General features: G+C 38.6%; 2 protein-coding genes across 4 annotated transcripts in view; one reads left to right on the forward strand and one right to left on the reverse strand.

Moving 5' to 3' along the window:
• Positions 1 to 2916, reverse strand: part of arfgap2 (ADP-ribosylation factor GTPase activating protein 2) — a 17350-nt gene extending 14434 nt beyond the window's left edge. The window contains exon 1 of one of the 2 annotated variants that reach the window (XM_083553016.1): positions 2740 to 2916. In XM_083553016.1, coding sequence (XP_083409142.1) covers positions 2740 to 2811 — 72 coding nt within the window. In that variant the 5' untranslated portion in view covers positions 2812 to 2916. The remainder of the gene's footprint in view (positions 1 to 2739) is intronic. The other variant, XM_083553015.1, reaches the window with a different exon arrangement.
• Positions 2252 to 26896, forward strand: cep126 (centrosomal protein 126). 2 transcript variants are annotated; one of them, XM_083552897.1, is made up of 12 exons: positions 2252 to 2425; positions 10051 to 10161; positions 12960 to 13105; positions 14760 to 14865; positions 15063 to 15249; positions 19685 to 21605; positions 22384 to 22452; positions 22814 to 22902; positions 23227 to 23278; positions 23381 to 23539; positions 24723 to 24787; positions 26008 to 26896. In XM_083552897.1, exons 1-12 carry the CDS (start codon positions 2388 to 2390, stop codon positions 26104 to 26106), a joined length of 3042 nt encoding a protein of 1013 aa, XP_083409023.1. In that variant the 5' UTR covers positions 2252 to 2387; the 3' UTR covers positions 26107 to 26896. The 2 variants fall into 2 exon arrangements, with proteins under 2 accessions (XP_083409023.1, XP_083409022.1); XM_083552896.1 differs by lacking the exon at positions 2252 to 2425 and adding an exon at positions 6405 to 7071 and having other exon boundaries at positions 10042 to 10161.
• The last annotated feature ends 506 nt before the right edge of the window (positions 26897 to 27402 follow it).

Below are 27402 nucleotides of genomic sequence, written 5' to 3' on the forward strand. Positions count from 1 at the left end.
TGATTCTTGATTCTCCTGGTGTGGCCCATCCACCTCCAGGTTTAATGCACTGTGCATTTTGAGATGCTTTTCTGCTCAATACAGTGGCAAAGACTCATATTTCACTCTTCTGATTGCCTATATATATATATATATATATATATATATATATATATATATATATATATATATATATATATATATATATGCATTTTGTTGCTGTGTACCTGTACTATGCACTGACAAAGTTCTATCTATCTATCCATCCATCCATCCATCCATCCATCTACAATATCCAAGTGGCAGTTCTGCCTCAATTGTTAGAACACTGTACATGAGACAAATGAAAAGCTCTTCTCTCCCCCACTCCAACCAATCTGGCCATTTTCCTTCAGTCTTTATTGTTTCCGGCCTCAGAACAGTGGCTTATTCACATTTTTTTTCACAACAAGCTGTGTAAACTCTGTAAACTAACAGTGTGTGAAATTCCACAGGAAATCAACAGTTTCCAAGATCACACTTTCTGTTCCTTCAGGTGTTTAAAATGAAGGTTACCTGAAGCTCTTTAACTGTATATGCAGTTTTTTGTGTGTGTGTATTGAACTTCTGCCACATGGTTGCTTAATTGGATAACTACATAAAGATCCTGATAAAGTAGACTTTAAGCGAATATAAAATTATAACCAGTCTGGGAGTTACATGTGTGTAGATAAAGACTTTAAGGAGATTCTTTTTTTTTTATACAAACTGGACAATCACTGCATCATAATGTCAATCCCAGTCACAGGCCAATGTGTACCATCTTCTCTGCTTCGTCATCGATTTGTGTTGTGTAATCATGTTTGTCACATGTAATTCATGTAATACATGCAATCAGCCTGGATTGTCTTTACAGTAACATATGAGGGAATCATTACTATGTCAATGTAGACGAGATGAGACTTTCTTTTTCCCATAAAAGTGACCGACTATGACGGATTATATAAATTATATTACCACACAAATGATACAATCTAAATAGGGCTGAATTATTTAAAAAGATTTGGGCTGTTTAACATTATAACTGTATAACATTATTAGAACCTAATGACATTATAACATGGTGATAACACTGATTCTCTCTTTAGCATGCCACCTGTTGGGATTTATTAGGCAGCAAGTGAACATTTGGTCCTCAAAGTTTGTGTGTAAGAAGCAGGAAAAATGGGCAAGTGTAAGGATTTGAGCGAGTTTGAAAAGGGCCAAATTGTGATGTCTAGACAACTGGGGCAGAGCATCTCCAAAACTGCAGCTCTTGTCGGATGTTTTCGGTCTGCAGTGGTCAGTATCTATCAAAAGTGATCTAAAGAAGGAACAGTGGTGAACCGGACACAGGGTCATGGGGGGCCGAGGCTCATATTAGACAGATGTATAGATAGATAGACAGATGTATAGACAGATGTATAGACAGATAGATAGATAGATAGATAGATAGATAGATAGATAGATAGATAGATTGATTGATTGACTTATTGATTGATTGATTGATTGATAGATGTATAGACAGATGTATAGACAGATGTATAGACAGATGTATAGACAGATGTATAGATAGACAGATGTATAGATAGACAGATGTATAGACAGATGTACAGACAGATGTACAGATAGATAGATGTATAGATGTATAGATAGATAGATAGATAGATAGATAGATAGATAGATAGATAGATAGATAGATGTATAGACAGACAGACACAGATAGATAGATGTATAGACAGATGTACAGACAGATAGATTGACAGATGTATAGACAGATAGATTGACAGATGTATAGACAGATAGATTGACAGATGTATAGACAGATAGATTGACAGATGTATAGACAGATAGATGTATAGACAGATAGATTGACGGACGTATAGACAGATAGATTGACAGATGTATAGACAGACAGACAGACCGAGAGATGTATAGACAGACAGACAGATGTATAGACAGACAGACAGACAGACAGATGTATAGACAGACAGACAGACAGACAGACAGACAGATAGATAGACAGACAGAAAGTTGCCCTGTATGCCTCTGGAGATTTTCAAAGGCAGCATAGTATAATTAGTCTAATTATACAGGAAGGGAGGAGTCATTATTTTAACACGTATATACACACTTTAATTGTTCTATTATTTGTTTACCAACCCATTGAAGATACATTTTCTGTCAAAAGTAAAAATGAAGAAAAATAACAGAAAACACAAAAAGCTACTATTAGTAATCACGCGATAAAATTGCCTTTATCCGTTTTTGAATGTATTTTGATTATTATTTTGCTATCTATATTAATGTGTGTTTGTTTGTATTAGCTCGTGTAGTATTTCAGTAGTGTGTGGTTGGTGTGTGATGTCACATTTCTACGTGGATCGCTAATGGAAAGCTTGAGTAGGGCGAGCAGGATCACTAAGCGGTACAGCGTTCGTGCTTTTCAGCCATCAGTCAGCGTTAAATGTGAAACGGAATCCGACATCCATGAATCAACATGGATACTGTGTACTATAGAGAGTTCTCCAGGCGAAAACAGAAAGAGAAAAGCAGCCCGGGAGACACAGTAAGAGCCGGGAAAAGCTAAAGGCCCGGATCACAACCCGGCTTCCAGGAGAAGCGCTGGAACGACACGTAATCACACAAGTTCTGAAAGATCACCATTCCCCCAAGCCCCCAGCTGAAACACCGCAGCTTCGGGCGAGCTGTGAGCGCTACACCGCCTCTGTTCATCCTTACCTTGTTAGTGGGAATCGAGCGAAGCCTTTTAAACACTGTCAGGATTTCCGTCTTGTTCGGCTCAGACGCCATCTTGCCAGCTTAGCAGTATGAAGCTGGAGACTGAAAGAAACTGAGGGATTATTTTACGGAAGGATTCTCTCTGCCAAAATAAAAGCCTCAGTCTAAATGGTGGTGGTGGTAGGAGGAGGAGGAGGAGGAGGAGTGGTTACTGGAGACTAAAATAATCCGAAGGTTTATCTGCCTGCCAAAATAAAAGCATAATCTCATGTAGCATTCGTATTAGCATTAGTATTATTTTTCTTTTTTCGGCTGCTCCCTTTTAGGGATCGCCATAGAGTCTCATCCGTATCCATACTGATAATCCGCTGTGGCGACCCCTAACGGGAGGAGCTGAAATAAGAAGAAGATATGTGTATAAACACGTTCTGATGGCCTTTAGTCAGAATCCTGTGCTGAAGCAGTAACCTCCCTGTGTTCCTTTATGATTAACTGACATTAACACAGGTTATGAGAATGTTAGGAAAGTTCACTTTCTAGCTCGAAGGACCAATTGTAAGCGTGTAAAAACACGGTACAGGATTTAGAACACTCAAACTTTACTGGGTTTAGATTTGATCGAAGGAGGAGAAGGAGAGGAGGAAGACGTCTAAAGAGACGGCAGGGAAGGGAGAAGTGTAGGAGATAGGAGGTTTGGGTGGGCACTTTAAATGTTAGTACTATGACTGGTACAGGGAGAGAGGGAACTGATATGATGGAGAGAAGAAAGGTAGATATGTTGTGTGTTCAGGAGACCAAGTGGAAAGGGAGTAAGGCCAGGAACATTGGAGGTGGCTTTAAACTGTTCTTTCATGGTGTGGATGGAAAGAGAAATGGTGTAGGGGTAATCCTGAAGGAAGAGTTTAGTTAGAGTGTAGTGGAGGTGAAGAGAGTTTCTGATAGGCTGATGATCGTAAAGCTGGAAGTTGAAGGGATGATGATAAATGTCATAAGTGCTTATGCTCCACAAGTCGGCTGTGATATGTAGGAGAAGGAAACATTCTGGAGTGAGCTGGATAAAGTGGTAGATGGTGTACCTGGGAATGAAAGATTGGTGATTGGGGCGGATTTCAATGGGCATGTAGGTGAAGGGAAAAGAGGTGATGAGGAGGTGATGGTAGGTATGGCTTTAAATAGAGGAATGTGGAAGGGCAGATGGCGGTAGATTTTGCTAAAAGAATGGAAATGGCAGTGGTGAATACTTATTTTAAGAAGAAGAAGGATCATAGGGTGACGTATAAGAGTGGAGGAAGGTGCACACAGGTGGACTATGTTCTATGTAGGAGATGCAACCTGAAGGAGATTGGAGACTGTAAGGTGTTGGTGGGGGACAGTGTAGCTAGACAGCATCGGATGGTGGTCTGTAGGATGGTTTTGGAGGTGAAGAAGAAGAGGAGGATAGTGAGGACTGACAGAAGAATAAGATGGTGGAAACTGAAGGAGGAAGACTTTAGTGTGAGGTTCAGAGAAGAGGTCAGACAGGGGTTTGGTGGTGGTGAAGAGGTGTTGGATGATTGGGCAACTACTGCAGAAGTGATAAGAGAGACAGCTAGAAAAGTACTTGGTGTGACATCTGGAAATAGAAAGGAAGAAAAAGAGACGTGGTGGTGGAATGAGGAAGTGCAGGAGAGCATAAGGAGAAAGAGGTTAGCAAAACAGAATTGGGATCGACAGAGAGATGAGAAAAGTAAACAGGAGTACAAGGAGATGCGGCAGCAGGTTAAGAGGGATGTGGCGAAAGCCAAGGAAAAGGCATATGAGGAGCTGTATGAGAGGTTGGACAATAAGGGAGGAGAAAAGGATTTGTACCGATTGTCCAGACAGAGGGACCGAGCTGGAAAGGATGTGTTGCAAGTTAGAGCAATAAAGGATGGAGATGGAAATGTGTTGACTAGTGAGGAAATGTGTTGAGAAGATGAAGGGAGTATTTTGAGCAGCTGATGAACAAGGAAAATGAGAGAGAGAGAAGGTTGGATGATGTGGAGTTGGTGAAGCAGGAAGTGGATAGGATTAGTAAGGAGGAAGTGAGAGCAGCAATTAAGAGGATGAAGAGTGGAAAGTTGGTTGGACCAGATGGCATACCAGTAGAAGCATGGAGATGTTTAGGTGAGATGGCAGTGGAGCTTTTAACAAGATTGTTTAAAAAGATTTTGGAAGGTGAGAGGATGCCTGAGGAATGGAGAAGGAGTGTGCTGTTACCGGTTTTTAAGAATAAGGGAGATGTGCAGACCTGCAGTAACTACAGGGGAATTAAGTTGATCAGTCACACCATGAAGTTATGGGAAAGAGTAGTGTAAGCCATGCTGAGAGAAGAGGTGACCATCTGTGAGCAACAGTATGGTTTCATGCCGAGGAAGAACAGATGCCACAGATGCCTTATTTGCTTTGAGAATGTTGATGGAGAAGTATAGAGGTCAGAAGGAGTTGCATTGTGTGTTTGTGGATTTAGAGAAAGCGTACGACAGGGTGGAGAGAGGAGTCGTGGTGTTGTATGAGGAAGTCAGGTGTGTCAGAGAAGTATGTGAGGGTGGTGCAGGACATGTATGAGAACAGTGTGACAGCAGTGAAGTGTGCAGTAGGAACGACAGACTGGTTCAAGGTGAAGGTTGGACTGCATCAAGGATTGGCACTGAGCCCTTTCCTGTTTGCAGTGGTGATAGACAGGTTGACTGACGAGGTCAGACATGAGTCTCCATGGACTATGATGTTTGCGGATGATATTGTGATTTGTGGTGAGAGTTTGGAGCAGGTTGAGAAGAGCCTGGAGAGGTGGAGGTACGTGCTGGAGAGAAGGGGAATGAAATTCAGTAGGAGAAAGAAAGAGTACATGTGTGTGAATGAGACGGAGGGCAGTAGAGTGGTGCGCTGGCAGGGAGAAGAGGTGGAGAAGGTGTAGGAAGAAGAGTTCAGGTACCTCTGGTCAACAGTGCAAAGTAATGGAGAGTGTGTTAGAAAAGTGAAGAAAAGAGTGCAGGCAGGGTGGAGTGGGTGGAGAAGAGTGATAGGAGTGATTTGTGATAGAAGAGGATCTGGAAGAGTGAAAGGGAAAGTTTATAGGACTGTGGTGAGACCTGTGATGTTGTATGGTTTAGAGACAGTGGCATTGAGTAAAAGACAGGAGTTGGAACTTTAGGTAGCAGAGCTGAAGATGTTGAGATTTTCGTTGGGAGTGACAACGGTGGACAGGATTAGAAACGAGTTTATTAGAGGGACAGCGTTTGTAAGACGTTTTGGAGATAAAGCGAGGGAGGCGAGATTAAGATGGTTTGGACATGCAGAGGAGGGACAGAGGTATATCAGTAGGAGAATGCTGGTTGGAGCCGCCAGGAAGGGGGAAAAGAGGAAGACCAAGGAGAAGGTTTATGGATGTGGTGAGGGAAGACATACAGGTAGTTGGGGTGAAAGAGGCAGATGTGGAGGACAGGGGGGGATGATCCGCTGTGGCGACCAGGTGAACGGGTGAAGCCAAAATTTAAAAGATTTGATCGTGTGTGATTCTTGCTGTCATCTGCTAGCTCATTTTGGGTAGGTTGCGTGATGTCGAATGGCAGTGTTCTGACCTTTTTTACTCTTGATGGAGAACGAGGCACTGTGACGTCACAGGTAATTTATCATGAGTGGTAAACTCTGGATCTCTAGTGGTGAAGCGTGGAACTACAACTGAATTGGAATCCTTTCCTACAGAGAAATACAGAGTTAACAGTTATATATTACAATTCATTTGAGAAAAAAAATTAATCGAAAAAACTGCAAGCTATTATTTGCCAAATTCGTAATTTTTGCATACATTTAAGCCATTACAGATCCGAGTTAATGGTTCACTGCCAAGGTGAAGTTATTATTGTTGAATTCCAAATCAGCCTCTGCGCCCTTCGAAGCCGCACTCCGTATCATTATCTTCGCACCCTTTCTAGTGGACTAGACAGTTGAACAAGTCACGGTTTGGAATTGAACCTTTGTTTTTGGTTGTCAGGGAAACGCGTCTGTGGTTGTCATCCATGCAGAAACTACTAGTATAGTACGCGCTTCTAAGTGTATAATGCGTTCATTCTAATCGTTTAGATCATTTAATATATTAGAATTTCGGAACATTGTGTTATTTAAACAATCTGGAGCGTTTAAAAGAAAAGAAAAGAAAAAAAAACTCAAAACGCTTAAATTAGACCGTGTAGCCAGCTGGAAAACGTTTAGGATCTCATGATCCTTCATCCTCATCGTCCACCTCTTCATCCACATAATCATCATCAAGCTTTTCTTTAGGATGCAGGTGCTGAGAGACACTCTTTTTTATTCGTATCCTTTTCCACGTGTGTCCTCCGATATGATCCAAAGTATTGTAACATTACATTTTAGCTCCAAATAGACGTAATGGCACATTATTAGATATGAAGAACGTGTGTGTGTGTGTGTGTGTGTGTGTGTGTATGTGTGTGTGTGTGTGTGTGTGTGTGTGTGTGTGTGTGTGTGTGTGTGTGTGTGTGTGTGTGTGTGTGTACATTTAGCTTTGATGACAAGGTAGTTAATTCACAGGTGTGCTTTGTCCAAAGTTCCTTTGTGATGTTTCTTGCCTCCTAATGTGCTTCAGACCATCAGTTGACTTGTGCAGGGTAAAGTACAGTGAGTCAGTAGCCCTATTAGTGCTTCTACAACTATTGTACAAATCCATATTACAGCAAAAAACACTCAGTTAAGAGAAGAGAAACGACAATCATTACTTTGAGAAATGAATCCGGTGTCAGTGAATCCAAAGAAATCTCAAGAACTTTGTGTAGTCACCAAAACCATCAAACGCTATGAGGAAACCAGTGCTTGATTTGAGGGTTCACAGACCCCCTATAAGACATTAGGGATCCCACCGGACAAGCAAAAAATCGACTTTAGTAAAAAATATGAGTTACACGACAACTGGGGACTCCCCATAAAACTTCACTTAAATCGAGCACTGGATGAAACAGGCTCTCATGAGGACCGTCCCAGGAAAGGAAAAACAAGAGCTACTTCTACTGACGAGGATACGTTTATTAAAATTACCAGCCTCAGAAACTGCCGATTTACATAAATCCTTTTCTTTTAAGTGGAGCCTACATGAGTTAAGCCTTCACGGTCAAGTGTCAGCAAAGAAACCAATACTTTGGAAGAACAACAAGCAAAAGAGATTTGCCTGGGGCAAAAAACACAGGATATGGACATTAGATCAGTGTAAAACTTTGGTATGATGACAGTGAAGGAAAAGCAATATGCAAAAACAGTGAAGCAAAAAGCAAAAACAATTACTTAATACCTCTGACAAACTTGTTTAAGATTGTTGGAAAACCATTTCAGTTTTTTCCAGGTCCATCTTATAAGGTTGACTCAGAGAATGCCAGGCGTGTGCATAACTGACATCAAAATAAATAGTGGCTATATTAAAGAATCGAAAATACATGGGTTATTTAACATGTTTTTGTTGACTACATTATTCAAAATTTGTTTTGTCAAAACGTTAACGTCTCCGGTTAATTAATATACAATGTTAAAAACAATAAAATAAAGAAAAACTATTGAATTATAATGTTTCAAAACTTTTGATTGGTATTGTACATGATATTATGTATATATGAACACGTCCCTTCATTCAAAAATCGGGTACAATGTGTTTGTAAAAATTGATTCACAGGTGAACTGAGAACAAATATCGACCTGGTGACTAATGAAAGTGCATCAAAAAAGAATTGCAACATAAAGCTGTGTTCGATTCAATACAGTACCAGTATATATATATATATAGTTCTTCTTCTTCTTCTTTCGGCTGCTCCTATTAGGGGTGGCCACAGCGGATCATCCGTCTCCATACCCCCCTGTCCTCTACATCTGCCTCTTTCACACCTACTACCTGCATGTCTTCCTTCACCACATCCATTAACCTCCTCCTTGGCCTTTCTCTTTTCCTTCTACCTGGTGGCTCCATCCTCAGCATTCTTCTACCAATATAACTCATGTCCCTCCTCTGCACATGTCCAAACCATCTCAATCTCGCCTTCCTTACCTTGTCACCAAAACATCCTACATGGGCTGTCCCTCTAATTAATTCATTTCTAATCCTGTCCATCCTCGTCACTCCCAACAAAAACCTCAACATCTTCAGCTCTGCCACCTCCAGCTCCACCTCCTGTCTTTTACTCAATGCCACTGTCTCTAATCCATACAACATTGCAGGTCTCCCCACAGTCCCTTTAAACATTCCCTTTCATTCTCACGGATACCCTACTATCACAAATCACTCCTGTCACTCTTCTCCACCCACTCCACCCTGCCTGCACGCTTTTCTTCACTTCTCTAACACACTCCATTACTTTGCACTGTTGAACCCAGGTACCTGAACTCTTCTCCCTGTAACTGCACCACTCCACTGCCCTCCCTCTTATTCACACACATTTACTCTGTCTTACTCCTACTGACTTTCATTCCCCTTCTCTCCAGCGCATATCTCCACCTCTCCAGGCTCTTCTCAACCTGCTCACTACTCTCACCACAAATCACAATATCATCTACAAACATCATAGTCCAGGAAGACTCCTGTCTGACCTCGTCCGTCAACCTGTCCATCACCACTGCAAACAGGAAAGGGCTCAGGGCCGATCCTTGATGCAGTCCAACCTTCACCCTGAACCAGTCTGTCTTTCCTACTGCACACTTCACTGCTGTCACACTGTCCTCATACATGTTCTGCACCACCCTCACATACTTCTCTGACACACCTGACTTCCTCATACAACACCACAACTCCTCTCTCGGCACCCTGTTGTACGTTTTCCCTAAATCCACAAACACACTGTCCTTCTCTATACTTCTCCATCAACATTCTCAAAGCAAATGAGGCATCTGTGGTGCTCTTCCTCGGCATAAAACCATACTGTTGCTCACCGATGGTCACCTCTTCTCTCAGCCTGGCTTCCACTACTCTTTCCCATAACTTCATGATGTGACTGATCAACTTAATTCCCCTGTAGTTACTGCAGGTCTGCACATCTCTCTTATGCTTAAAGATCGGTACCCGCACAGAAAAGCGTCAAGAAATTTAAACAATACAAATTTATATATTATATATACTAATTTTTATAACACTCCATAATGCAATCTTGTCTTTAATCTTTTCACGAGCCGATTTGTAAATAACATTTTAACGCAGAGCCCACAAGACTGTGTCTGGGTTTTCTGAGAAATACGAATCATTTGTATGCTGTGTATCTGTTCGATACGTGTTTTAACTTAACACATTATCAGAAATGTTAGAGCAGATCCGGATGGAGAGGCTGATGAAGACAGGCAGCTTCTGATCCAGGAACAAAAAGCTTGCCGAGCTCGAGCCCGTCAGTACTGCCTGGAAACGAACCGACGTAGAAAGTAAGATCATTTTTTTTATATTTAACTGCTTTACTGCTTCTGATAAGATTTATATTTTCCATACAGGGAAAACTCAGCTTTTTGGGGTAAACTGATTTTCAGGGAACAATGCAACCAAAAGATTATTTAAAACAGTATAATCTCTTATTTAAGGGCTCACACATCCATGTCTCAGCACCACTCGTATTATATCACTTCATTATTACAAACTATTTACCTGCTGTTTATTGATCTTTTTAATTGCTGCTATTGCTGTTTTGCACAAGCCTTTTTGTTTACATTTTGTTTAATTACAAGGTACATTTTCTCCACGCACTGCACTGTGTAATATACAGTAGGTTTACTGGCAGCGCTATTTTGTGTTTTGTGTATTTTGTCCTACTCTGTCTTGTGTTGTCTTTGCGCTGTCTTTTATTGCACTGTTTGCACCAGGTTGCACACGATACACTTTATGTGGCGAGGACACTTACTAGTCCTCAGCTCTGTGTTTTCTGTTATGTAGCTTTATGTTGTCTATGTAGCACCAGGGTTCTGGAGGAACGTTGTCTCATTTCGCTGTGTACTGCATCAGCTATATATGGTTGAAATGACAAAAAAAGCTTCTTGACTTGACTTGATTTGACTCATTGGTTAAGATGTTCTAATGATAAGGTTTAAGTTCAAATCCCACTGCTACCAAGCTGCTACTGTTGGGCCCCACAGAAATTTGTCCCAACTGCTCATTTGTATAAATGAGAGGATTGTAAGTACAGTGCCTTGTGAAAGTATTCGGCCCCCTTGAACTTTGCAACCTTTTGCCACATTTCAGGCTTCAAACATAAAGATATGACTGTAATTTTTTGTGAAGAATCAACAACAAGTGGGACACAATCATGAAGTGGAACGAAATTTATTGGATATTTCAAACTTTTTTAACAAATAAAAAACTGAAAAATTGGGCGTGCAAAATTATTCAGCCCCTTTACTTTCAGTGCAGCAAACTCTCTCCAGAAGTTCAGTGAGGATCTCTAAATGATCCAATGTTGACCTAAATGACTAATGATGATAAATAGAATCCACCTGTGTGTAATCAAGTCTCTGTATAAATGCACCTGCACTGTGATAGTCTCAGAGGTCTGTTTAAAGCGCAGAGAGCATCATGAAGAACAAGGAACACATCAGGCAGGTCCGAGATACTGTTGTGGAGAAGTTTAAAGCCGGATTTGGATACAAAAAGATTTCCCAAGATTTAAACATCCCAAGGAGCACTGTGCAAGCGAAAATATTGAAATGGAAGGAGTATCAGACCACTGCAAATCTACCAAGACCTGGCCGTCCCTCTAAACTTTCAGCTCATACAAGGAGAAGACTGATCAGAGATGCAGCCAAGAGGCCCATGATCACACTGGATAAACTGCAGAGATCTACAGCTGAGGTGGGAGACTCTGTCCATAGGACAAAAATCAGTTGTATACTGCACAAATCTGGCCTTTATGGAAGAGTGGCAAGGAGAAAGCCATTTCTTAAAGATATCCATAAAAAGTGTCGTTTAAAGTTTGCCACAAGCAACCTGGGAGACACACCAAACATGTGGAAGAAGGTGCTCTGGTCAGATGAAACCAAAATCGAACTTTTTGGCAACAATGCAAAACGTTATGTTTGGCGTAAAAGCAACACAGCTCATCACCCTGAACACACCATCCCCACTGTCAAACATGGTGGTGGCAGCATCATGGTTTGGGCCTGCTTTTCTTCAGCAGGGACAGGGAAGATGGTTAAAATTGATGGGAAGATGGATGGAGCCAAATACAGGACCATTCTGGAAGAAAACCTGATGGAGTCTGCAAAAGACCTGAGACTGGGACAGAGATTTGTCTTCCAACAAGACAATGATCCAAAACATAAAGCAAAATCTACAATGGAATGGTTCACAAATAAACATATCCAGGTGTTAAAATGGCCAAGTCAAAGTCCAGACCTGAATCCAATCGAGAATCTGTGGAAAGAACTGAAAACTGCTGTTCACAAATGCTCTCCATCCAACCTCACTGAGCTCGAGCTGTTTTGCAAGGAGGAATGGGCAAAAGTTTCAGTCTCTCGAAGTGCAAAACTGATAGAGACATACCCCAAGCGACTTACAGCTGTAATCGCAGCAAAAGGTGGCGCTACAAAGTATTAACTTAAGGGGGCTAAATAATTTTGCATGCCCAATTTTTCAGTTTTTTATTTGTTAAAAAAGTTTGAAATATCCAATAAATTTCGTTCCACTTCATGATTGTGTCCCACTTGTTGTTGATTCTTCTTCTTCTAGTTTCCTATCTTTATGTTTGAAGCCTGAAATGTGGCAAAAGGTTGCAAAGTTCAAGGGGGCCGAATACTTTCGCAAGGCACTGTATCTCTGGATAAAGGCATCTCGAAAATGCGAGAAATGTAAATTTAAGCAAAATTAATGTTTCTTTTTGTGCATAATGTTTATATTCAAATTAAAATCCCATCTTATCAATATGCATCCTTGTTGTGGGTGACGTTTTTATCACTAGCTTTAATAAAAATCATTCCAATGAAGCAATTGCTGTGTATATTAATATAAAGATATTGTACACCAGAACTTCTGTGCCGTTATATGAAATGAAAGCTTACCTTCTAACCCAGCAAATTTTTGATTTCAACCACATTGAGTTCTATATATATATATATATATATATTTATTTATTTATTTTTTTTTTAAGTGGATCAAGATTTCTAGTTTGGAATATTCTATTATAATTGCTGTTCACAGAAATATATTTCCTATGTCTCTTACACATCCAACATCTCAGGGCACTAGAGGACAGGAAGAAGCGGCGGGACATTCAGGAGCAAAAGCAGCGGGAGAACATTCTCCAGCAGCGTAAGCAGAGATTGCAGGAAGCTACAGAGCGTTTTCAGAGATTTTACCTTCCTCCAACTCAAAAAAGAAGATCAGGTGAGGCATAACTGTCTTCTCTTTACTGTCTTTTCTGTCCAAAGCCAACCAAATCTATGTCTGTCTATGTCTGATTGTTTCATAGGAAGGAAGTTATTACGATATAAATATCGTAATAACCTACAATACGGGGAAGTGGTAGTTCAGTGGTGAAGGTTCTGGATTACAAAACAGAAGGTCAGGGGTTCAATCCTAGTATCGCCAAGTTGGCACTTTTAGGCTCTTGAGCAAGGCCTCAACCCTCCATGCTCTAGGGGCGCTGTATTATTCCTGACCCTGCGCTCTTACCTCAGCTTCCTACATCGCTGGGATATGCAAAGAAATAAAAATTATTCCCAGTGGGACCAAAAGATTATTCTATACAAACAAATTAAATAAATACAGACAAATTGTTCCTTTTATAACAAACATTTTCAAATATTACATATCCCCAAATGTGGCATAGGGAAGGAGTGTTTTTATGTAAAATATTTCAGAGTATGCAAAGATTATTGGTAAAAGAAAAATCTTAAAAAATGTGTGAACAATGATATACTGTGTGTATTGCATTGTATATGCACTGTACAGTTATGACTACTATAAAATAGTAACAGTGTCACACTGGATTATGGTAATGAAAGATCAGGAATGAAAAAACATTATCTAAATACATAATCTTATATTATTGTACCTAAAAGTAATACTTAATAACTTAAGTAATACTGCTTCAAACTATTCATGAAATTGAAAAACTAAGTTAATATTTTTATTTACACCATCAAATGACTCATTCCAATCATTAAGGTTTCTTCTCTCATCCAACCAATGACTGTACTTTATAAATCAATCCAATAGGCATGATTTAGCATCCTATCGTTTCTGTTTGGCATCCAGAAAAGTTCATCAGTGTGGGAAAAAGTATTAAGAATTATTTCAATTCATCATTTGTGGCATTATGCTTCTTGTCTTAGATGTCACTACATAAGATAGTGTAAATGTCACTGTTTAGTTCTATTTAATTCAGTTTTATTTGTATAAAACTTTTAACAATACGCATCATCCAAAAGCAGCTTTACAAGGATAAAGAGGTTATAAAATGTTAATTTATATTTTACTGCCTATAAGATTAAGCTATATAAGGGTATCCCTAATGAGCGGGCCAGTGGTCATGGTGGCAAGGTAAAACTCCCTGAGATGGAATGAGGAAGAAACCTTGAAAGGAACCAGACTCAAAAGAAAACCCATCCTCATCTGGGTGACTCCTAATGTGGGTGTGTGTGTGTCTGAAAGTGAACAAGCCACTGACAGGCTACAGTGCATATTAGTCATGCATAGTGATTATTAGTTTAGTACAAATTTGCAGGAAATATTTTTACAATTGGAAACTTTTGACTTTTCAGCACAGCTTTGACTGGATGCTACAAATTCTAATAGAGTAAATATTACTATCCTTTCACTTATGTATTTTTGTACGTATATAGATTTTCTATTTATAATGATACATGGACAATTATTTCTAAAATGCTTTCCTATACAATGAGTGTGCATTTCTAATATTGACACAATTGTAATGTTTTCTTCTCTTCTTCTTTATCTTCTCCTTCTTCTTCATCTTCTTCTTCTTCTTCTTCTTCTTCTTCTTCTTCTTCTTCTTCTTCCTATTATTATCATCTAGCCTTAAGTGTAAGAGTACCTACCATGGATGAAGCACTCAATCATATTCAGGGGAACCAAACCACTCATCACTCTTCCTTCTTATTCAACACCTCCACCAATAGCAAGTAAGTACAAGCGTAAAAGTGAAATAACTTTATTCACTACCTTGCTGTTTCCTGGAAAAGGTTATTGCTAGAAAAACCATACCAACTATTAAAATGTGCATATGTCCTTAAAATAATGTCTTTAGATAGGATCCAATCTTTTATGACATTTTTAAGAACACAGCATCAATATTGCTATATTGCAATTGTTTTTGTAGGACTTGCACTCCCTCTCCTAAACCCCCAGGGGTCTCCAGAGCACCTCACAATCTGCATGCTGTTTCTGCAGCTCAGGCCTACTCAAATCTCATGCAGAAGAGAAATCTGAGTGATTTTAATACCAGCCAGCTCATCAACCCACTACAAGAGAATCTAGTGAAGGATCAAGAACAACTTCAAGCACAGGTCTGTCTTCTACAACCTTAACAGGTTGGAATTTCAGGGGGTTTTGACAAGACCAGTTCATTTTTTATACACTGATGACACATTATTTTTTTACTTCGATGTGTTAAACATTTTGGTACCTTTGGTGGCAGACCACCCAGTCTCCTCTTCAGGTGTATGATGAAGTTCCTTTCAATTAGACTGGTTGCATTTCTCAGAATTCATTCTGTTGCTACTATCATTAGTTACTTCATCACAAATGAATAGTGAGCTCATTCCACAAACCCAAGCCATGACAATATCTACATCACGCTTGACTGGTGTTTTCCTATGTTTTCGATCATGAACAAATCCTTTCATTTTCCAACTGTGGCCTGTCTATCACTGTAATGGTGGTTAATCCTTGGTTTCAGAAATCTCTTTATTGCTTTGTGAAATCCAGGTTGAGGTTTTTTAAATCCCACTGTTAATGAACGGTTTGCATGTTACAGTATGGCGTCTGTTTTTCTGCTCTTGTAAATGGTAATGTCACTGACTGTCAATGAATGTTTTTTCATAGCTCTCACAATGTTTCTGTCATCAATTGCTTTTTTTTTTTTCTTGCATCATTTTTTTTTCCTCAACACATTCCAAATTGCTGCATTACCTATACAAAAATGCTTTCTTCACGGGCAAAACCAAAGGGTCCAACCAAGAGTAGACATTCAAAGCTGTTAATGTGCTTAAAGAATTAATTCAACAAAGCACACCTTAGCAACAAGAAATACACATTAACCACATGCTCATTACCTTTTTATTACATACGTAAATAGGCGGAAATGTCTGCTGAAATTTTGATCTGCCCTCTTTCATTAATCTGGGTTCTAACTAAAGTGGCCATCTTGTAAGTATTAACATAACTTGATATATATGCATTCTGAGATGCTTTTCTGCTCAACACAGTGGCAAAGATTGATTTATTTCACTCTTATGATTGCCTTCTGCCGCAGATTCATATATTTTAAAGAGTGAAACAAATGTGCAGAAACAGTTGTAAAAAGTACAACAGGTAAAAGGATATGGAAATGTGCAGAAAGCTGATAATCAAGTACACTGAATATACATATATTCAGTATATTTACTCCTCAGCCTTATAACCTTTTACCTGTTGTACCTTTACAACAGTGTCTGCACAATTTTTTCACTGCTACACCCTTTAAATTTATTTACTGTACATACACACAAGATAGATAGATAGATAGATAGATAGATAGATAGATAGATAGATAGATAGATAGATAGATAGATAGATAGATAGATAGATAGATATAGATACAGTGTGTGTGTATATATATATATATATATATATATATATATATATATATATATATATATATATATATATATATATATATATATATATACAGTATATAAACATGAAAATTGTTGTTTCGTCATATATATATATATATATATATATATATATATATATATATATATATATATATATATATATATATATATATATATATATATATATATATATATATTATATATATACAGTGAGGAAAATAAGTATTTGAACACCCTGCTATTTTGCAAGTTTTCCCACTTAGAAATCATGGAGGGGTCTGAAATTGTCATCGTAGGTGCATGTCCACTGTGAGAGACATAATCTAAAAAAAAAAAAAATCCAGAAATCACAATATATGATTTTTAAACTATTTAATTGTATGAAACAGCTGCAAATAAGTATTTGAACACCTGTCTATCAGCTAGAATTTTGACCCTCAAAGACCTGTTAGTCTGCCTTTAAAATGTCCACCTACATTTATTATCCTAAATTAGATGCACCTGTTTGAATCATAAAGACACCTGTCCACCCCATACAATTGGTAAGAATCCAACTACTAACATGGCCAAGACCAAAGAGCTGTCCAAAGACACTAGAGACAAAATTGTACACCTCCACAAGGCTGGAAAGGGCTACGGGAAATTGCCAAGCAGCTTGGTGAAAAAAGGTCCACTGTTGGAGCAATCATTAGAAAATGGAAGAAGCTAAACATGACTGTCAATCTCCCTCGGACAGGGGCTCCATGCAAGATCTTACCTCGTGGGGTCTCAATGATCCTAAGAAAGGTGAGAAATCAGCCCAGAACTACACGGGAGGAGCTGGTCAATGACCTGAAAAGAGCTGGGACCACTGTTTCCAAGGTTACTGTTGGTAATACACTAAGACGTCATGGTTTGAAATCATGCATGGCACGAAAGGTTCCCCTGCTTAAACCAGCACATGTCCAGGCACGTCTTAAGTTTGCCAATGACCATTTGGATGATCCAGAGGAGTCATGGGAGGAAGAAGAATGATGAGTACCATCCCAAAAACACCATCCCTACTGTGAAGCATGGGGGTGGTAGCATCATGCTTTGGGGGTGTTTTTCTGCAACAGGGGACGGGGCGACTGCACTGTATTAAGGAGAGGATGACCGGGGCCATGTATTGCGAGATTTTGGAGAACAACCTCCTTCCCTCAATTAGAGCTTTGAAGATGGGTCGAGGCTGGGTCTTCCAACATGACAATGACCCGAAGCACACAGCCAGGATAACCAAGGAGTGGCTCTGTAAGAAGCATATCAAGGTTCTGGCATGGTCTAGCCAGTCTCCAGACCTAAATCCAATAGAGAATCTTTGGCGGGAGTTTAAACTCCGTGTTTCTCAGCGACAGGCCAGAAACCTGACTGATCTAGAGAAGATCTGTGTGGAGGAGTGGGCCAAAATCCATCCTGCAGTGTGTGCAAACCTGGTGAAAAACTACAGGAAAAACGTTTGACCTCTGTAATTGCAAACAAAGGCTACTGTACCAAATATTAACATTGACTTTCTCAGGTGTTAAAATACTTATTTGCAGCTGTATCATACAAATAAATAGTTAAAAAATCATACATTGTGATTTCTGGATTTTTTTTTTTGATTATGTCTCTCACAGTGGACATGCACCTACGATGACAATTTCAGACCCCTCCATGATTTCTACGTGGGAGAACTTGCAAAATAGCAGGGTGTTCAAATACTTATTTTCCTCACTGTATATATATATATATATATATATATATATATATATATATATATATATATATATATATATACATGCACAAAAATGTTCATGTTTATATACTGTAAAACAGAAACAGAAACTAAATCATTTTTTCATGTTTTGATTTAAACTTAAATGTCTTCAGTGTAAAGCAAAACCAGTGCCTTCCCAGTGCTCTTTCCATTCTTTTAGATGGTACTAGATGAACATTATAGTTTGACTTCAAGTGTTAATAAGCTGTCACAGTAGGACCAGAATAAATAGAAAAATATCAGTTATTTGTAGGAGTGACAGGGTGTGTGTTGAGGAGAGTGTGTGGGTGTGTAAAGGGAAAAACCTGTGGGTGTGTATGAAGGGGTGTGGATTTGTCTTAAGAACTGGTTAAAAATAAATGACACTTCCATTCTAGCCTTGAGCTCCACCTGCAACAGCGCGCTAGAACATTGTCTGAACAAGTACAAGGCCCCATAAACAACCTTCCAACACACACACACACACACACACACACACACACACACACACACACACACACACACACAGTGGAATGTTACCTGTGCTGGGTAGAAGCCAGCACACATAATCCCATAATTCAAACCAGAACCTCCTTACATCTAAACCATCATGTTTAGATGTAAGGAGGGTTTTTGTTTCCCTTAAAGCAAGACTTTTTGAGAAATCTGCATTGTATGTTTTGAAGTCTGACCAAACACCAAATGTGCTATTTTTTATCAGCTGTCTGTAAATATCCCCCTGAAAACCAATTCTTGGGATTCCCAGAAAGTTTTGTGAACTCTGCCTTATCTGATATTTTATCATTTCGTATATAATTACTAGTTACATTAAAAGCTCTTTATCCTTATCTCTTTTAGCACATCTTTGGATTCAGTATTATTAGGCATAAGGTGATTGTAAAAATAATCACCTTCCAGCTCCAGTGTTGCATTTTAATTTAGAATCTCACATAAAGAAAACATGCACTTGTTTTTGTTTCAGCCTTCTGAATTTATAGTAAATAGAGCATTAGTGTAACATTCAGCAGCATTAAATGTTCAAAAATATAGTTGAGCATGATGATCAAATTAATAGAATAGTCTTCTTAATAGAATACAATAGAATACAAAGATGGCCATACTTATGGCTTTATAATAGTATAGTGGATATAATCCTGAGATTTTTATGAATGTTTGTTAGAGGATAGAAAATATTTAAGCTGATTACAATAATTGAGTTTATAGATAAATTGTAACAAATGTATAGTTTCTTTAATTTACTCAAAACAACTAAGGATATAAACTTCAATGCTAGTCAGTTTAAATAAAATCACGTGTGATTTACGCATCCATGAGATTCAGTACACTAATATTTTGCTGTATTGATTTCAGGAACACACTGACACTCAAATTTGCTATGCAGAAAGCCTGTCTAGCCTGGACAGCCTGGAGAATGAGGTACTTGAATACGGTCATGGCAGTGAACCCAACAATCTGGATCCCTCAAATGTGCATGATACTAGGAGGCCTACGTCACTGCAGAGGCAGCTAAATCCAGTAATTAACCAGTGTCTACCAAATAGTTTCCTGGAGAAAGTATTAGGTCAGAAAGGTCTACCTAGTTCATCATCTTCTATTTCCTTATTACCTGTGGAAGATGAGTTAGCAAATGAGATTCAAAGTGTCCAGAATTTCTTAAAAGCAGAAGAGCAGTACAATATAGCAGGCCAATTCAAGTCTTCCAACATCAATGCTACCATTGCATGCCAAAAGCAGCTGTCAGAGTACCGCTGTGGTACAACCACTCAGGAAAACATACTAAGGGACAAAAGCACAGTGTCGACCAACTGCAAAGTTCAGACAGCCCCAGACATAATATCTCTGGAATACTCAGGCATTCGTCAAAAGTCCAGCCCTGATTCTGGTGAACTCTTAAAATTCACTAAGCCTCTGTCAGAGGTGCAACCTGCTCAGCAAACTAGCAAAAGTTTATACAGCATGGCTTCTGATCTGAACAAAATCTCTCCCAGTTTGGAGAACTCCACCTTAAAGCCAGCAGAAGCCGAGAAGTCTTTCCAGTCCACAAAGGGGAAACCAGATGAAGATGGTGCTGTTGTTCTCGAGAGGAGAAATCATTGTGAGAGCTTTGAGAAATATAAGAGAGCAGAACGTCCAAACTCAGTCGATAAATACAGTAATAGCAAACTGTCAAATACCATTTTGCCTAAGTCTTTAAAAATGGTTGTGAACCTGGACCAAACATCAGCTCACACTTTGACCAATCATATTGACCTAAAAAATGGCAATGTCCAATTTATAAAAGGAATCCTTAAGGAAAAATACAAGTGTAAAGGGGATGAAGGGGATGCCAAATTCAGTTATATCCCAAGCCATTTCACTTTCAGCAAACAAGTAGCCATAAATGTTAAGGACAGTCTGGAGATCAGTCGCTCTAAAGGCAGGGGACCAGGGATCAACAAGTGCACTTGGAAGAAACTTCGCTGGTTTGACGAGGTGAATAGTGACAGAGAAGAAAATAAAGAAATAACCAAAAAAGAATTAAGAAAGCAGGCTAAAATTGAAAGCAGACAAACTCAACCATCTCAACAACCGGTAGTGGACCAGCAGCAAGGATCAGTCTATTCATGGTATATGAACAAACCGTCAGGCATACTAAAAAAAAATTCCGCTGACCCAACTGGCCCCAACACAACCAAACAAGCCTGGTCAGATTTTGGAAAAAAGTTGGAACTTACAGTTGAAACCAAAATGGAAAAAGCAGCTTTTAGCACTAATGGAAATTGGGTTCCCCAGCGGACACAGTCAGCCAAAACTGGCTCTGGCAACTTTTCATTCCAAGCCAGACGTGGTACCACGATCAGGCCGCAATCTTCCAGTCAGGTGCAAAATATAGTCAAATCCCAAGGAAAGCTCTTGGTGCCTCAGCCTCCTCCAAAATCTGAGGTAACTGGGGGGAACTCAAGTCAGGCTATATTGTACAACTCAAAAAAAGGCAATAGCGATGCGTCTTCCCAAAGCAAAGCATGTCTGGCAGTGGAGCAGGGTCTTTGTAAGGACTTTTCAAGTGAGCCTTTACCTCAGCATGAAAGCAATATATTGGCCCCAGTTCCACCCTCTTATGTCTGCATGTACGAAAATGTGTCTAAAGGCATCTACACTGTCTGCCCCTCAAACAACTACATGGGAAGTGGCAGAAATGGATTTCGCAATGGTGTCTTGGATTGTACACCAACTGATGAGGAGATCTCACAGCTATGGCATGGAGTGCGCAGTGCCTTAGCCAGCAAAGATGGTAATACCTGCATCATCATAACAACTAATTTCATGACCTTGTTATTAATAAGATGCATTTTTTGGTCACTGTATTTATTTATATTTTTTTATTTAAATCACACACACACACACACACACACACACACACACACACACACACATATGTATAAATAACATATATGCTCTATGTAAAATTGTACAGTGTAAATGTGGGAACCCTGAATCAGGAATTAAACAATAGTGTGGCACACTGATTTTAGAACTGGGCATTTTATCCTTTTTTATAAATATGCCACATTCCAGAAAGATAATGCAATACTCACAGGTTGTTAGAGGGCTGGATGTCCATGAGTTTTCATTGCACCTTGTCATAAAGTCAGACAGGAGTCTTTTGAAAGGACTGAGCTCTCTTTGTGTGCTGGCAAGTTCAGCAGCTTTGCTCGAGATTCTTTGTGGGTATTTTCGCGAAGGCCTCTTTTTGTCTAGTTGTAGTGTGTGTGTGTGTGTGTGTGTGTGTGTGTGTGTGTGTGTGTGTGTGTGTGTGTGTGTGTGTGTGTGTGTGTGTCTGTGTGTGTTTGCTTTGGCACTTGGTAAAACACTGCACCACTTATGAGATTGAACAAAATCCATAAACAAATCCATATGATGATGAAACTGTTATTTCTTTTAGGTCCTTTATTTAGTTATATTGCAATTCATTAAGTTTATGCATTTCTGACTTTACTTTGAATTATGTCAAATCTCTTTTGTTTCTTCTCCCTCCCTTTTCCCACTGTCTTTCTTAAAAATCCACTTAGGTGACACTCAAAGCAGTGGTGTCAAAGCAGTTGCAAAAATGGGTGACTTTTTTCTGTCATCTTCCAGTGGTAAGTAGCTAAAGGTATGAATATTAAAAATGATTATTTCTGCCAAAGCTGTCCTTTTAAAAGGCTATTATGATTCACAATTCTCGCTCTATGTATGATTTACTGTGCAAGTGTGCACTGTGATCAGCATTTAAAAACTTTATAAAGCTTGATATACCCCAAATGAAATACATCATAAACTGCTCATTTGTGATATTAGTCCTGGAATGTAAGCTATTTTGGGGACATTTTAATTTAATTTCTGGCCTTGAGATTTTTTTTCGAGGTGAAAGAATCTTTTCAGGACATTGGCTCTGTTTAATTATGCAATTAAAAGAGACCATTTTTCTTTGTGTATCCATTTATGTGTTGTGGCAATCAGTGAGGAGTCCAGAGAGAAGACCTGAAAAGAATATGTGGAAAAACAGAACTGCTGCATCAAGTTACAGGAAACCCCCGGTTCTTTATCAGGTACAACAATATGCTTACGCACTGTATATAAACACACCTACAAACTCATGTCTATGCCCAAATCTGTGTTTTTGTTACATATCAAGGGTTCTACAGTGTATAATCCTATAATTGAAGAACCTTGTTTAACAGTGATAATAGACTGCTCATACTAGGATAGACTGACAATAGGGTTTGTTTCCCTGAGGACAAGGAACCTCTTTTGAACTGGATTACAATTGACGATTGAATTTTGCTGTCTGGGTTTAGTCTGAACGAAAGTGCAATGGTTATGTCTACAAGTCACACTGTTTGTGAATCTTTCATTTATTTTTTTGGTTGTAGGCTACAGTGCCAATAGCTGTCTCCAAACCTGACCATATTGCCTATGATCAAGGTATTGGCCATGATTCTTTTACATCTAAACAGTCCAGATAAACAAGAGTAGTGTAAACTATAAATATTTGAGATTCAACTTTGTCGCTCTTATGTGTGTTAGATTCTGATGTGATAGATGGTGACCAGCAAGTTGCTGTAGACTTGGATCGGTTCCAAAAAGCTACTGAGATCCGGCAGTCACAGCAAGGCCTGAGTGCTCTTTCCCTGGAAGAACATCAACTTCTGCAATCACTCGAAAGACTCAACCACCGCCTGCAGTGTAAACTTTATCCTTCAAGTTCGAAACTTGTCGGAACAGGCACCACTTCATAAATACACCATACCTGCATTACTTAGTTGTATTTAGAGTAGTGTGGCAGAACTAATTAGCATTAAAAAAAACATAATTGACAAGGCCATAATGATCATATTAAATGTTAAGGCACAATAGGGATTTATTATAATAATTTCCATCATTGGGACATTTTCAGGATCATGTTTCCAACCGGAGGAACTTTTCAAGATCGATTTACTTTGCTAGATCCTTTAGCTATTATAGGTGCTGAGAGGTGCTCCAGAGTAGGTACTAGGAAGTGTCAGAGCAAAATCTGCCACAAAAATAGCTGGGTCTTCTGGTACCAATGGTGAAATAATTCCTCCCAAAAATAGACTTCAAGAAAGGTGGATGAGAAAAAGCAAAATAGAGAGCATACTCATGCCATGCCAGAGATGATTTAAAATTCAAGTGGCAAAATCTTCCTCATTTATACACAATGTGAAATAATTATTTGTCAAACACACCTTTCACAGAACAGCCAACACTCTAACTTGCTGTGTTTAATCATTAACTGGTAGTTATATGCATGATGAATCTGTGCTGCACACTAGAAATTATGGGGTTTCCTGTTTTGTGTAAAAGCATGCATTTCCTGTAGTCCTACAGCTGTAGTTCCTGTAGTGGGTACACAAGGTGACCTCGTCTTAATTCTTGTTTACCGTAGTTCCGTATTTCTTCAGTTCCTAAAAACATTCCTGTACCTTATAGTAAGCATGCCTATTATAATATAGTTTATGTCAGACTAGAATAAAGATAATTATGAGGGTCCAGCTGCACTTTTTCATCAAACCAGCTCAGAGAAAAGCATTTTTTGAAAGTTTGATTCGAGAGTTTATCACAGTATAAACCACAGATGCATTTCAAAGTGAAAATAGTTGGGCGTATAATGACAGGATTTTATTGTATGTGTTACAGTTCGCTTGTTATTTGAGTGATTTTTAAAGATTTTGAGTTTTGTTCTATAGAGACAACTAGCTTTGAAAAAAGCATAGCTTCAATTAGAATCCAAGTAGATGTTTAATACTGTATTGTTATTACTCTCATTTTAACACTATCTCTATATTTCACATATTAATCACATTATAAATATTTAGAACTCTAAGTTTACTCTTTTTGTAATGGGCAGATGTGCAAGATGCTGCTGCAGGAAACACAACACTGAAGGGAATCGTTGGCATGAAACCCGCACATGTGAGTATTGCAAAACTTTTCAGCTGTGAATTTGTCATACTTGTGCCGAGTCTTAAGCCATTCCATGCATTTCTATTGTAAAAGGGCTGTTCATCAGCAAGAACATTTTTTTATTTCCAGCACCAAAATGCAGCAGGTCTACAATCAGAAACCGGTGAAGTCTGATACAATATTGTTGGAATGACAGCAATTTGAGACTCTTGAGTTATATACAGTGCATGAGTTAAACTTACAACAACATTAACTGTGTTCTTAAGAAATCATTAACACTTTAATTATCTATGCGTAATTGTGATTGTTGATCTGTGATCGTAATTGTGTTGTGAAGTGTTGTTATTTAACCAAATGCATATATATATATATATATATATATATATATATATATATATATATATATATATATATATTTAGCTGTTTTTATTCATTAATTCATTCATATTTATTAATTTATTTATTGGAGGGGTGTTTTTACAATGTCTACAGATATATAATAGAACTGAGGTCCAGCAAACAGTATACAGCACAAAGAAGCATTGAAAATAAAGTTTGTATTATAACTAACAACTGTATTTATTAACATGACCCTACAGGGCTGCTGCATCTTTAGCAAATGGCAGGGTCCCGGTGCTTGAATTTATTTTACTAGTTCACTTGTTCTTTTAAGAAATAGACCTTCATGAGTGAGATTTAAAACAGTAGTTGACCAATTATGAACTAGAGTGATGTAGCTGAGGATTAGAAACTGTCAAATCCACAGTTGATCAGAATCAGAATACTTTATTGATCCCATAGGGAAATGTTTTAAATTTTGCTGAAACTACTACCATTACTACATCTAGAATTTTTTCAGCGCTAGAGTTTATATTTAATTAAAATCCAGTTCCATTTCAGGACACGTCCATTTGGGGTTTAAATCCAAATATAGACAAAGACACGGATATGTGGAGCACTAAACAGATATAATGTCATGGTCGTTGTGTTACACTACTAGTTAACCGCATGACAATTATGCGCAATCGGAGAGTGCTGTATGTAATGGTAAGGTTTTTAAACCAGTGAAAGAACATGCTGGTTCTTAGAAAAGGTTTGCTGTTAATGAAAGACGTGTGTTTTTGTATTTTCTCTTTGTTGTAGTGGGATAGAATCTTCAGGTTATCTCTTATTTCCATCGCTCTTTCTCTCTGAATCACTCTGTCTCTTTCTCTCCCTCTCTCCTGCAGAACCAGTCTCCCCAGCCTGGTGAGCGCTCATGTGCCACCCTGAGCAGGTACCACGGTGTTTCAGCTGACAGCCATACCCACCCACACAGACGCTTCTGACTTCGCCTCCCAGAATGCTCTTCTATTCCAGTCTGTCCCTTTAACCCTTACTGACAAGCACTTTATCGTTTTTACGCTCACTTGAAACCAGCAGGTAGTCAGTATTGTGCCAACTAAAGCACATTTTTTTTTTAAAGATCTTTCTAAATTATAAAGTCGGTCATATTTGCAATTTATGTAAAGAAATTATTTGAAATGTGGTTTGCTCTTCACTTATCCAATCTTATTGTATTTTTTACTTATTTATATTTGGAAGTGTATTTATTTCAGAGCGATCCGTTGATACACTTTGATTAATGGTTTGAGCATTAATAATGGGGGAAAAAAGGTCTAGGAAGTAGAATTCTTATGTAATAATATAATAGTTAGTGCCGATATAATCAGGACAGGTTTTCGAAGAAGAGTAGATACGCTTCTAAGAAATGACCGTTGAGGTGGAATTAGTCTAAACGAACTGACTCCACTTGCTCTACAGGGTGAGGGAGTGAAACCCAGCAATGAATTCACTGTTCCACCCTGATACACCGCCCGTTCCCTCCCTCTTCAGTTTACACAACCGCAGTACTGTCCTATTCCACACAAACACACACACATACACTCCTATAACTGTCTTTAAGGAGGGTTTCCAATAAACCATTTAATACAGAGGTTTAATATGAATCCCAAGTAAAACCGTGTTTTCTTTTTTTTTTTTTTTTTTTTTTTTTCCACAGCAACCAAATATCCATGTTTCTTTATGTTATTGTGGGTATATTCGGTGTAAAGCAATAAAGTAAGACAGGATTTTTAAGCATTGTGTGAATGTGTGGGGGAGGGTGTTTTGTGTCTTTGCATTGAGTGTTATATTGGCTGTTTTAAAAAATATAGTTCTTTATTTTATATAATATATATTGATTTATTTATTTTTTTTATTGAGGATACCTTCCAATTGTTACAGACGAGCAAGGGTCATCAATCATGACTGAAATTGATTTTGAAATAGATTCATGTGCTTTTAGGTTTCATTGCATCTATTGCCATCATGTGTTGTTAGCACTTTTTCAGTGAGAGATGTTCGTTTAATTTAATAATTAACTCCCACACTAGCTGGTGTGTGCATGGCCAACCATGCAGTAAGGACCAAAAAAAAAAAAAGAGGAAAGAAGACCTCAAATTCACCTTGCCCAATTTAAAGGAAAAGTTAAAGTTTTGCCTGCATGTGCAGTTCTGCTAATCTGTCACGTCTTTCCTGTATGCGTTTGAGCTTTGCCTCCGGTCAGCCTGCCACGACTTGTTGCAGCAGGACGAGGAAAGCCA

Source organism: Silurus aristotelis (genome assembly GCF_946808225.1).
Source record: "Silurus aristotelis genome assembly, chromosome: 10".
NCBI lineage: Eukaryota > Metazoa > Chordata > Actinopteri > Siluriformes > Siluridae > Silurus > Silurus aristotelis.

Excerpts from the sequence above, each read along its gene's own strand:
- cep126 (XM_083552896.1), top strand. The coding sequence starts at position 7,040 with ATGCAGGTGCTGAGAGACACTCTTTTTTATTC. Across the intron at positions 21,606-22,383 it reads TGCCTTAGCCAGCAAAGATG|GTGACACTCAAAGCAGTGGT; the intron begins GTAATACCTGCA and ends AAATCCACTTAG. Across the intron at positions 23,540-24,722 it reads ACTCAACCACCGCCTGCAGT|ATGTGCAAGATGCTGCTGCA; the intron begins GTAAACTTTATC and ends TGTAATGGGCAG.